General features: G+C 44.1%; 2 protein-coding genes across 2 annotated transcripts; both read left to right on the top strand.

The window, feature by feature from the left end:
- Positions 1-202: 202 nt before the first annotated feature.
- LOC134305440 (uncharacterized) lies at positions 203-5,044 on the top strand. The gene is made up of 7 exons (XM_062990150.1): positions 203-279; positions 514-614; positions 3,076-3,175; positions 3,260-3,398; positions 3,477-3,524; positions 3,609-4,156; positions 4,964-5,044. The coding sequence occupies exons 2-7, from the start codon at positions 523-525 to the stop codon at positions 5,042-5,044; spliced, it is 1,008 nt and encodes a 335-aa protein (XP_062846220.1). The 5' UTR covers positions 203-279; positions 514-522.
- LOC134305444 (serine/threonine-protein kinase pim-2-like) lies at positions 4,713-9,253 on the top strand. The gene is made up of 8 exons (XM_062990153.1): positions 4,713-5,014; positions 6,696-7,071; positions 7,147-7,323; positions 7,956-8,113; positions 8,196-8,294; positions 8,450-8,536; positions 8,616-8,722; positions 8,803-9,253. Exons 2-4 carry the CDS (start codon positions 6,735-6,737, stop codon positions 8,048-8,050), a joined length of 609 nt encoding a protein of 202 aa, XP_062846223.1. The 5' UTR covers positions 4,713-5,014; positions 6,696-6,734; the 3' UTR covers positions 8,051-8,113; positions 8,196-8,294; positions 8,450-8,536; positions 8,616-8,722; positions 8,803-9,253.
- Positions 9,254-11,326: the final 2,073 nt, after the last annotated feature.

The following is an 11,326-nucleotide window of genomic DNA, read 5'->3' as shown; positions in this document are numbered from 1 at the left end:
AAGAGGACCAGGAGTGTGTTTAAAACCTGGAACAGGTCTGTACACTGATGCTTAGTCTATATATTAGGAATTATATATCTATACACTCAACATTATATATATACACTATTATATTTATACACTTAATATTATATACATAGACACACATTATATCTATAAACTCAATATTATATATATACACTCAATATTATATATATATATATACACGATGTGTTTGATCTCTGCAGGCGGTGGTTCATCATACAGAACAATCAGCTTCTTTACAAGAAGAGGTTTAAGGTAGGTCACATGACTTTATATGATCCAAATCAGCTCTTTCCTGGACTCTGTGAAATACCCATAATGTACCGCGGCCATACGCCCCTCATCATTCGGGCGCATTACAGCAGAAGTCGACTTCTGTGCCGGGCTGTGTCCCAAACCACCCCCGTCATGTTTACGTCTGGGATGATTTCACCGGCATTTATATCATCAACTGTATAAATAAGAAGGTTTTATGTTCTATTCCCCCAGCGTGACTTCATGGTGCTGGCTGAAGACCTGCAGCGCTGTTCGGTCCAGAGCTGCGAGGACGCCGGGCGACGCTTCTGCTTCCGGGTGGTCACGCCCACAAGGTAAGTCCAGATCTATAATCACAGATAGATAGACAGATAGACAGATAATCAATAGACAGACAGACAGATGATCAATAGACAGACAGATAGATGATCAATAGACATATAGATAGGCAGACAGACAGATAGATGATCAATAGACAGACAGACAGATAACCAATAGACAGACAGATGATCAATAGACAGACAGACAGATGATCAATAGACAGATAGATAGGCAGACAGACAGATAGATGATCAATAGACAGACAGACAGATAACCAATAGACAGACAGATGATCAATAGACAGACACAGATGATCAATAGACAGATAGACACATATTAGACATACAAATAGTCAGACAGACAAATAGACAGAGAGACAGCCAGATAGATGATCAATACACAGACAATAGATATATAGACAAGATAATTGATAGATAGACAGACAGACAGACAGACAGATGACCAATAAACAGACAGACAGATAGATGCTAGATAGACAGATGGATAGACTGATAGACAAGAAGACAGATTATAGATAAATAGATACAGTGGGGCCAAAAAGTATTTAGTCAGCCACTGATTGTGCAGGTTCTCCTACTTAGAAAGATGAGAGAGGTCTGTAATTTTCATCATAGCTACACTTCAACTATGAGAGACAAAATGAGAAAAAAAAAATCCAGGAAATCACATTGTAGGATTTTTAAAGAATTTATTTGTAAATTATGGTGGAAAATAAGTATTTGGTCAAAAACAAACAAGCAAGATTTCTGGCTCTCACAGACCTGTAACTTCTTCTTTAAGAAGCTCTTCTGTCCTCCACTCGTTACCTGTATTAATGGCACCTGTTTGACCTTGTTATCTGTATAAAATACACCTGTACACAGCCTCAAACAGTCAGACTCCAAACTCAACCATGGCCAAGACCAAAGAAAATTGTAGACCTGCACCAGGCTGGGAAGAGTGAATCTACAATAGGCAAGCAGGTTGGTGTGAATAAATCAACTGTGGGAGCAATTGTAAGAAAATGGAAGACATACAAGACCATTGATAATCTTCCTCGATCTGGGGCTCATCCCGTGGGGTCAAAATAATCATGAGAACGGTGAGCAAAAATGCCAGAACTACACGGAGGGACCTGATGAATGACCTGCAGAGAGCTGGGACCAAATTAACAAAGGCTACCATCAGTAACACACTACGTCGAGAAGTACTCAAATCCTGCAGTTTCAGGCGTGTCCCCCTGCTTAAGCCAGTACATGTCCAGGCCCGTCTGAAGTTTGCCAGAGAGCATTTGGATGATCCAGAAGAGGATTGGGAGAATATCATGTGGTCAGATGAAACCAAAATGGAACTTTTTGGTAAAAACTCAACTCGTCGTGTTTGGAGGAAGCAGAATCCTGAGTTGCACCATACCTACTGTGAAGCATGGGGGTGGAAACATCATGCTTTGGGGCTGTTTTTCTGCAAAGGGGACAGGACGACTGATCCGTGTTAAGGGAAGAATGAACGGGGCCATGTATCGTGAGATTTTAAGCCAAAACCTCCTTCCATCAGTGAGAGCATTGAAGATGGAATGTGGCTGGGTCTTCCAGCATGACAATGATCCCAAACACAGCGCTCGGGCAACGAAGGAGTGGCTCCGTAAAAAGCATTTCAAGGTCCTGAAGTGGCCTAGCCCGTCTCCAGACCTCAACCCCATAGAAAATTTGTGGAGGGAGTTTAAAGTCTGTGTTGCCCCAAAACATCACTGCTCTAGAGGAGATCTGCATGGAGGAATGGGCCAAAATAGCAGCTACAGTGTGTGCAAACCTGGTGAAGACTTACAGGAAACGTTTGGCCTCTGTCATTGCCAACAAAGGTTATGTTACAAAGTATTGAGTTGAACTTTTGTTATTGACCAAATACTTATTTTCCACCATAATTTACAAATAAATTCTTTAAAAATCCTACAATGTGATTTCCTGGATTTTTTTTTTCTCATTTTGTTTCTCATAGTTGAAGTGTACCTATGATGAAAATTACAGACCTCTCTCACCTTTCTAAGTAGGAGAACCTGCACAATCAGTGGCTGAGTAAATACTATTTGGCCCCACTGTAATTAATAGACAGACAGACAGACAGACAGACAGACAGACAGACAGACAGACAAATATTAGCCAGACAAATAGATAGTCAGACAGACAGATAGATAGATAGACAGACAGCTAGATAGATGATCAATAGACAAACAGACAGATGTTCCATAAACAGACAGACAGATTCTAGATAGACATATGAATAGACAGATAGACAAGAAGATAATTGATAGACAGACAGATAGATTATCAAAAGACAGATCAATAGACAGACTATTTATCTATCTTTCTATCCATTTGTCTGTCTCAATGTCTGTCTATCTATCTGTTTATCTATCTACTCAATCTGTCTGTCTGTCTGCATCCTATATAATCTGTATCTATCACCGTGTGTGTACAGGAGCTGTACGTTCCAGGCCGACTGTGAGGCAGGTAGACGGGCGTGGATCAGCGCCATTCAGAACCTGACTGAGAGAGAAGAAGGAACAGTCAAGAGCGAGGTGAATTATCATCACCACTATACTCCGGGAGGGGAGGGGTTCGGTTCTCGGCTCTGTAACACCAGTTTAATGCGTCTGAATCAGGAGGAATCAGACGGGTACGAGGACGATTCGAAATCAGACTCCAGTAAGACGTTAGTGGACGGGGAGATTCAGTTGGAGGACTCAGACTCGAGCGAGCAGACAGACTCCCAGGGACCGCGGGCGTCTTCTAAAGCTCCAGGTAACCTTAACACCACCACATTCAAGTCCGACACTATTGAACTGTAGTGACTATGTAATTAACCCTTGGGCTTCATAGGTGGGATCAGTTCTGGAGAAGTCGTCTGCGATGCTCCCGAGAACAAGAGTGAGTATGCCGAACCTTTATTTGGACCCTTATTTTTGGTCTACATGAGCCCATGAAGCATCATTGGTGATACTTGTGTTGAAGATGCTGAAGGAGAACCTGCTGAGGAAGAACCTGCTGAAGGAGATCCCGGTGAAGGAGAAACCACTAAAGAAGAAACCACTAAAGGAGAAACCGGTGAAGGAGAACCCGGTGAAGGAGAACCTAGTGAAGGAAAAACCACTAAAGGAGAAACCGGTGAAGGAGAACCCGCTGAAGAAGAACCTGGTGAAGGAGAAACCGCTAAAGAAGAAACCACTAAAGGAGAAACCGGTGAAGGAGAACCCGGTGAAGGAGAACCCGGTGAAGGAAAAACCACTAAAGGAGAAACCGCTAAAGGAGAACCTGCTGAAGGAGAACCCGGTGAAGGAAAGACCGCTAAGGAAGAAACCACTAAAGGAGAAACCGGTGAAAGAGAACCCGCTAAAGGAGAACCTGCTGAAGGAGAAACCACCGATGGAGGACGTCAAGAGGAGGTGACGACCGACACGAACCCGAACAGCTTTGAGAGCCAATACACTGTTGGAGAGCTGCTGGGAAAGGGAGGCTGCGGTTCGGTCTACGAAGGCATCCATAAGGTGGACGGGAACCAGGTGAGTATCAGTTTGCTGTGTTGATCCTCCCCTTGGTCCTCCTATGGCTGCAGATACTTGTGACGACCTATCAGGACTCAGTGGGATGGATGGGATCTTCCAGCATGGCTAGAAGAGCATGACCCAGGCCCAGGCCCTCTAATTCTACAGACTTGAACCCACCTCGAATTGTCGTGTTGGCTCAATGGATCCTCCCCTGGGTCCTCCTATGTCTCCAGATACCTGCAACGACCTTCCAGGACCTTATTGGGTCACGGGGACTTCCGAGTACCACCCTGGCCCCCTGAATTCCCTTTGGTCCCAGACTTGAACCCAATTGAGCATCTATGGGACCTCCTTGATGGTCGTGTTGGCTCTACGGATCCTCCCCTGGATCCTCCCTTTGCTCCAGATACCTGTGACAACCTTCCAGGACCTTATAGGGTCACGGGGGCTTCCGAGTACCCTTCCCCCTGAATTCCCTTTGTTCCAATCTACAGATCCTCCCCAGGATCCTCCCTACAACCTACCGGGACATTATTCAGACAAACCCGGGATGCACACTAAGAAGATCTGAGTCCCTGATACCGGATACCACGGGATGCCTTTGGATGTCTCGTGGAGTCCACGTGTCGGTGGTCCGAGTTACTCCTGAAGAAGGTCTCATTTCGTGAGCTGGCTTCCCAGACTTGAACCCTAAGGAGCGCCTTGAGCAAATGCAGTCAGCACGGCTCCAGACACCCATGGCGACCTACTAGGACCTTATCGAGTCTCTCCCAACCCTTGTATTAAAAATCTACTAATGATCGTTTACTTGTGTGTGTTTAGGTTGCCATCAAATACGTGGTGAAGGATGAGGACCTCAGATTTACCAGGATTGTAAGTGACTTTACCTTTCAGATGAAGTAAATACCGTATAGACTGGATATACAGTGTATCACAAAAGTGAGTACACCCCTCACATTTCTGCAAATATTTCATTATATCTTTTCATGGGACAACACTATAGACATGAAACTTGGATATAACTTAGAGTAGTCAGTGTACAGCTTGTATAGCAGTGTAGATTTACTGTCTTCTGAAAATAACTCAACACACAGCCATTAATGTCTAAATAGCTGGCAACATAAGTGAGTACACCCCACAGTGAACATGTCCAAATTGTGCCCAAATGTGTCGTTGTCCCTCCCTGGTGTCATGTGTCAAGGTCCCAGGTGTAAATGGGGAGCAGGGCTGTTAAATTTGGTGTTTTGGGTACAATTCTCTCATACTGGCCACTGGATATTCAACATGGCACCTCATGGCAAAGAACTCTCTGAGGATGTGAGAAATAGAATTGTTGCTCTCCACAAAGATGGCCTGGGCTATAAGAAGATTGCTAACACCCTGAAACTGAGCTACAGCATGGTGGCCAAGGTCATACAGCGGTTTTCCAGGACAGGTTCCACTCGGAACAGGCTTCGCCAGGGTCGACCAAAGAAGTTGAGTCCACGTGTTAGGCGTCATATCCAGAGGTTGGCTTTAAAAAATAGACACATGAGTGCTGCCAGCATTGCTGCAGAGGTTGAAGACGTGGGAGGTCAGCCTGTCTGTGCTCAGACCATACGCCGCACACTGCATCAACTCGGTCTGCATGGTCGTCATCCCAGAAGGAAGCTGACGCACAAGAAAGCCAGCAAACAGTTTGCTGAAGACAAGCAGTCCAAGAACATGGATTACTGGAATGCCCTGTGGTCTGACGAGACCAAGATATACTTGTTTGGCTCAGATGGTGTCCAGCATGTGTGGCGGCGCCCTGGTAAGAAGTACCAAGACAACTGTATCTTGCCTACAGTCAAGCATGGTGGTGGTAGCATCATGGTCTTGGGCTGCATGAGTGTTGCTGGCACTGGGGAGCTGCAGTTCATTGAGGGAAACATGAATTCCAACATGTACTGTGACATTCTGAAACAGAGCATGATCCCCTCCCTTTGAAAACTGGGCCTCATGGCAGTTTTCCAACAGGATAACGACCCCAAACACAACCTCCAAGATGACAACTGCCTTGCTGAGGAAGCTGAAGGTAAAGGTGATGGACTAAACCCAATTGAGCACCTGTGGCGCATCCTGAAGTGGAAGGTGGAGGAGCACAAGGTGTCTAACATCCACCAGCTCCGTGATGTCATCATGAAGGAGTGAAAGAGGATTCCAGTAGCAACCTGTGCAGCTCTGGTGAATTCCATGCCCAGGAGGGTTAAGGCAGTGCTGGATAATAATGATGGTCACACAAAATATTGACACTTTGGGCACAATTTGGACATGTTCACTGTGGGGTGTACTCACTTATGTTGCCAGCCATTTAGACATTAATGGCTGTGTGTTGAGTTATTTTCAGAAGACAGTAAATCTACACTGCTATACAAGTTGTACACTGACTACTCTAACTTATATCCAAGTTTCATGTCTATAGTGTTGTCCCATGAAAAGATATAATAAAATATTTGCAGAAATGTGAGGGGTGTACTCACTTTTGTGATACACTGTACATTAAATCATTTGTTCTTGTCTCTTCTACCATCAGCCCGGCGAGACAGAGTTACTCCCCGTCGAGGTGGCCCTGATGCGCATGGTGTCCAGGCCGCCCGCCAACCCGTACGTGCTGAAGCTCCTGGAGTGGTTCGACACGCCCGAGCGCTGCATCCTGATCCTGGAGCGGCCCGTCCCCTGCGTAGACCTCTACCAGCTGATGCGCAAGAAGGGTAGGCTGAGGATGCAGTTTGCCCGGCATGTAATGCGGCAGGTTGTCCTGGCGGTGCTCCACTGCCGGGATCGCGGTGTCTTGCACAGGGACATTAAGCGCCAGAATGTCCTTCTGAACACGGAGACGCTGGAGGTGAAGCTGATCGACTTCGGATGCGGCGACCTGTTGAGGGACACTCCGTACTACACATATTCAGGTAACTGTGCACCAATGAGGGACGGGTACTTTGGTTTGGACTTTGGGTACTAGTTTGTCTTCTTTGTTCGTGTAGGCACGTGGGAATACTCGCCACCCGAGTGGATAACCAAGCAGAAGTACTATGGCTGCCCTGCGACCGTCTGGAGTCTGGGCGTACTGCTGTTTTTCTTGGTTTGTGGACGCCTGCCATTTCGGTCTAGGAAGGAGATCACCAAAGGGCGTCTAGTGTTCAAACCTGGTGTGTCTAATGGTAAGGAAATATATACATTAAGACCTGCAATTACGCTGACCAGGCATAACATTATTAGGTGAAGTGACTATCAAGGAGCGAATCGTGATGGATAAATGACTGGGTCTGAGTATCTCCAAATCTGCAGCTCTTGTGGGGTGGTCCAGGGAGGGTAGAGTGGTAAACCAGTGACAGGGTCATGGGCAGCCAAGGCTCGCTGATGCATGTGTGGCCCGATCCAGCAGAAGAGTTCCTGTAGCTCAAAGGTAGCAGCAGACCAGTAAGGATGCCCATGGTGACCCCTGTCCACGTCGCTCACCTGGGGGAACACATGGCACCAGGATGCACTATGGGAAGAAGTTCTGCCAACATTCTGCTGGGAAACTTTGGGTTGGGTCACTCTGACACGTAGCTCCTGACACGTAGCTCCTGACACGTAGCTCTGACACGTAGCATTTGAGGACCATGTCCACTCTTCCATGGATTCCCCAGATCTCGATTCAACCGAGCGTCCGTGGGATGTGCTGGACAAACGAGTCCGATCAATGGAGGCCACGTTATTAGGAAGGTGGTCATAATGTTATGCCTGATCGGTGTATCTTCTTCAGATCTAAACACCGTATAATTTAAATCTGCATTGTCGCACTCGCCAGCCTGCTGCCATCTGATCGAACAATGCCTCAAGAAGAAGCCCAGCAAGCGTCTCACCCTCGGGCAGATCCTCCTGCATGGGTGGTTTGATGAGTAACCGGAAGACTAGGTCCAGACGGTGTAGATCTTTACACTCATACTGGCGGCTGCAAAAAAGAGGGTAACACGGCAGAAAAACACGTATCAAATAATTCAAGTGATGTACGAATGATTTAATAACGTCTTGAGCGTTTCTCTCCTAGGATCTGCGCGTCTTCCAGCAAAGGTACGACCGGCTGATACAGATGCTGGAGAATCGTACTAATCGGATGTGGGCCGAAGTGGAGCTGACACAGATCGGGGTGAGTTTGACTCAGTCTGAAACTGGTACTATATTTACTACTATATGTGTCGACTGCCGGATGCCACCCATGCGGTTACCCATAGCGACTAAGCCATCAGTCAGAACCACAGTCCTACCGTTCTAATAGAAAATCTATTTTCCTTTTACTCACAGATCCAGCACGTCAACTTTATAGACATCGTCTTTGAGCTGGTGCTGCTGGGAATTCTGGGAAGAGCGACGGTGGATCAGATCATCTCAGTAAGAGAGTCTGTGCTCTATAGAGTCTAAAATTAATCTGTGCTGCCCTACAAGTGTAGTTAAACACACCATTGTTTAGTTGACGCAGTACCGGAGACGAAGGCTCTTTCTGGACCGGCTGATTGCTCTCATCTATTCGTGTGTTACGCCCAGATAGACTGAACGTGTTATTTATTCCATCTTCAGGTGTGTGTTCTTTACACCATGAATGATCTTGAATAGAACTGTCTGCTAGTAATCTGTTATTTCTTCTGTTTCTCTCTCAGACTGAGATGCTGAGCTTCCTGGATGAAATCTTCACTCTGGACGAGTCTTTGTACACAGAACCTGAAGCCCTGGCTGCTGCACTGGAGATGCTTTTATGGCGGAGCCTCCGATGGTTTCATGAAAGGCTGGAAACAGATGACGTCTAAAGGCCAACCTTGATTAGAACCTTTATTTAACTGTCAGGGATGCAGGTCTGGTGGTTTAAGTGTTTTTAATGTGTGTTCACAGTTTCTGTACCTGTGGAGGTGCGTAAGGACCCAAGACATGGGCGACATGTGAAGATACCTCTGATGTGGAAGCATGTATTGGGATTTCTGATAGACGTGCTGCCATTAAGACGACGTCTTTACATCAGGACAACGCCCGGATGACTTTGTGGACCAGATCCAGATCTGTAAAAAGCTGATGTTCTGTAAAAATTTAATAAAAAAAAGAAGAAACTGTGATTCATTCATTCTCTGGCGTCTTTATTCTCTAAAGGAAAAGATTTCCAATGATTTCACTGATTGCTATAAACAGTTGGGATGGAGGCAGAATAAGAGTGAAAGGTTTATAGAAGATTAAAGTTACAGTTGCTCTCCATGCTGCTCTTTATTTTGAGGGAATTTGAGTTGTGAGATGTGGGAACAAACTGGGAACTGGAATGTGGACACAATACAGAGGAAGTAAAGGTGTCCAGACACTTGAAGAAAAGAAGCTCTACAAGGCAAAGAACCAAATTACTGCTCCTATTTTATACTTACACTTATCACAGTTCTAGTAATTGATGTTTAAGAGCCTTGCTCAGGGACCGAACAGTGACAAGTCGTCAGTGGTGTGGCTTGAACCGACAACCTTTTGATTGCTAGCCCAGTACCTTCACCACTAATACCAAGTTCACACTACACAACTGTGTTCAGATCTCTGTTCAGTTAACACTACACAGTGGACAGTGAGTATAGAAACAAGGAGGTGGTTTTAATATTATGGATGATCAGTGTAGTCCATTTTATCAGCTCCGCTTACCATATAGGAGCACTTTGTAGTACTACAATTACTGACTGTAGTCCATCTATTTTTCTACCTGCTTTTACTCTGTTTTTCAATGGTCAGGACCACCACAGAGCAGGTATTATTTAGGTGGTGGATCATTCTCAGCACTGCAGTGACACTGACATGGTGTGTTAGTGTAGAACAATTTACAATAGTGTGAAAGAATAAAGAAAATGAAGTGATTAAAAGTGAGTGAGGTAAAACTGTAATCAGGTAATATAGAGAAGTCTGTAGTGTTTACCTCAGCTGCTCCAGGACGCGTCTTAATTTGTTAATGCTTTGGGAAAGCCTTTATAAAATGCTGATATGAGTTATTTCTCTTGCTAAAAATATAAATTGAATTAAAGTTTAGTGTAGAATAGATGAACTGGCCAGTTAGCTCAGTTGTTTAGAACGTGGTGCTAATAATGCCAAGCTAATGGGTTCAATCCCCGTACGGGCCACCCACACTTTTGGACTTCATCTAACAAACAAGTGATCCTTCTCTAACTAGCAGGTCCTATTGATCTAGGCTTCAAACGTTGTCTCTGACAAGTGTGAGATCTGTGTACTTTGGTCAGTGGAAGTAGTTTTATAGCTTTATAAAAACATTTTACTTACGTGTCCAGCCCTGCTACACAAACTGTCATTTTTGTCCCTGTTAAAAAACTTTAACTTAGTTAAAGCAAATAAAGACACATTTAAAATGTTCATTTTTATTACAGGTTTAAAGTTGCATAAAACAAATGTTTGTACAATTAATATGAAACCAAAGAACAAAATAAACATTTCACTTATTTTAATTATCTCACAAATCACTTCTCAGTTTTAAAGGTCAAAGGCAGCAGCATCTTTTAGATCAGAACAGCTATTAACATGAAATATCACTAAAGAGGAAATCCTGAAGACAGCAATGTAAACCTACAGCAACAAACCCAACAGCAACAATTAATTATTATAATAAAATAAAAATAATAATAACAATAATAATTATAATAATATTGTCACAAATCTGGACCCAAGCAACAAGCTGTAAATTATTTCTAGCACCACTAGATGGCGACGATGTCTGTACAACATTTTGAACTTCCCTTCAAAAGTCAGTTCAATGTGTTTTTACTGTAGTAAGAACTGAAGTATCAGCTGATCTTGGGGGGAGCAGTCTATGTCATCTAAGGCATTTATTTTGGATTTATTACAACATCACATTAGCAAGAAAAAGTTGTTTTGTAAGGTGTTGCAGGCAGCAATGATGACTTTTCTGGTACATAGGAAAGAACAAATAAATATTTAAAAAAATAATCATCAAATAACCTAAACTGCCTTTGAAAATAAAAGGTCTCCTTGTACTGCATTTATTGTTAGCTAAACTGAAAAAGCCAAATTAAAATCTTTATTTTAATAGAAAAGCATTATTTGCATTATCTTATTTGCATTTTCCATACTGTCCCAACTTTTTCTGATTTGGGGTTGTAAGAGACTTGGGAAGAAAGAAGTTTAAAGGGAAAATGA

Source organism: Trichomycterus rosablanca, unplaced genomic scaffold (assembly GCF_030014385.1).
Source record: "Trichomycterus rosablanca isolate fTriRos1 unplaced genomic scaffold, fTriRos1.hap1 scaffold_138, whole genome shotgun sequence".
Lineage (NCBI taxonomy): Eukaryota > Metazoa > Chordata > Actinopteri > Siluriformes > Trichomycteridae > Trichomycterus > Trichomycterus rosablanca.
This window is presented reverse-complemented; position numbering and strand designations above follow the sequence as displayed.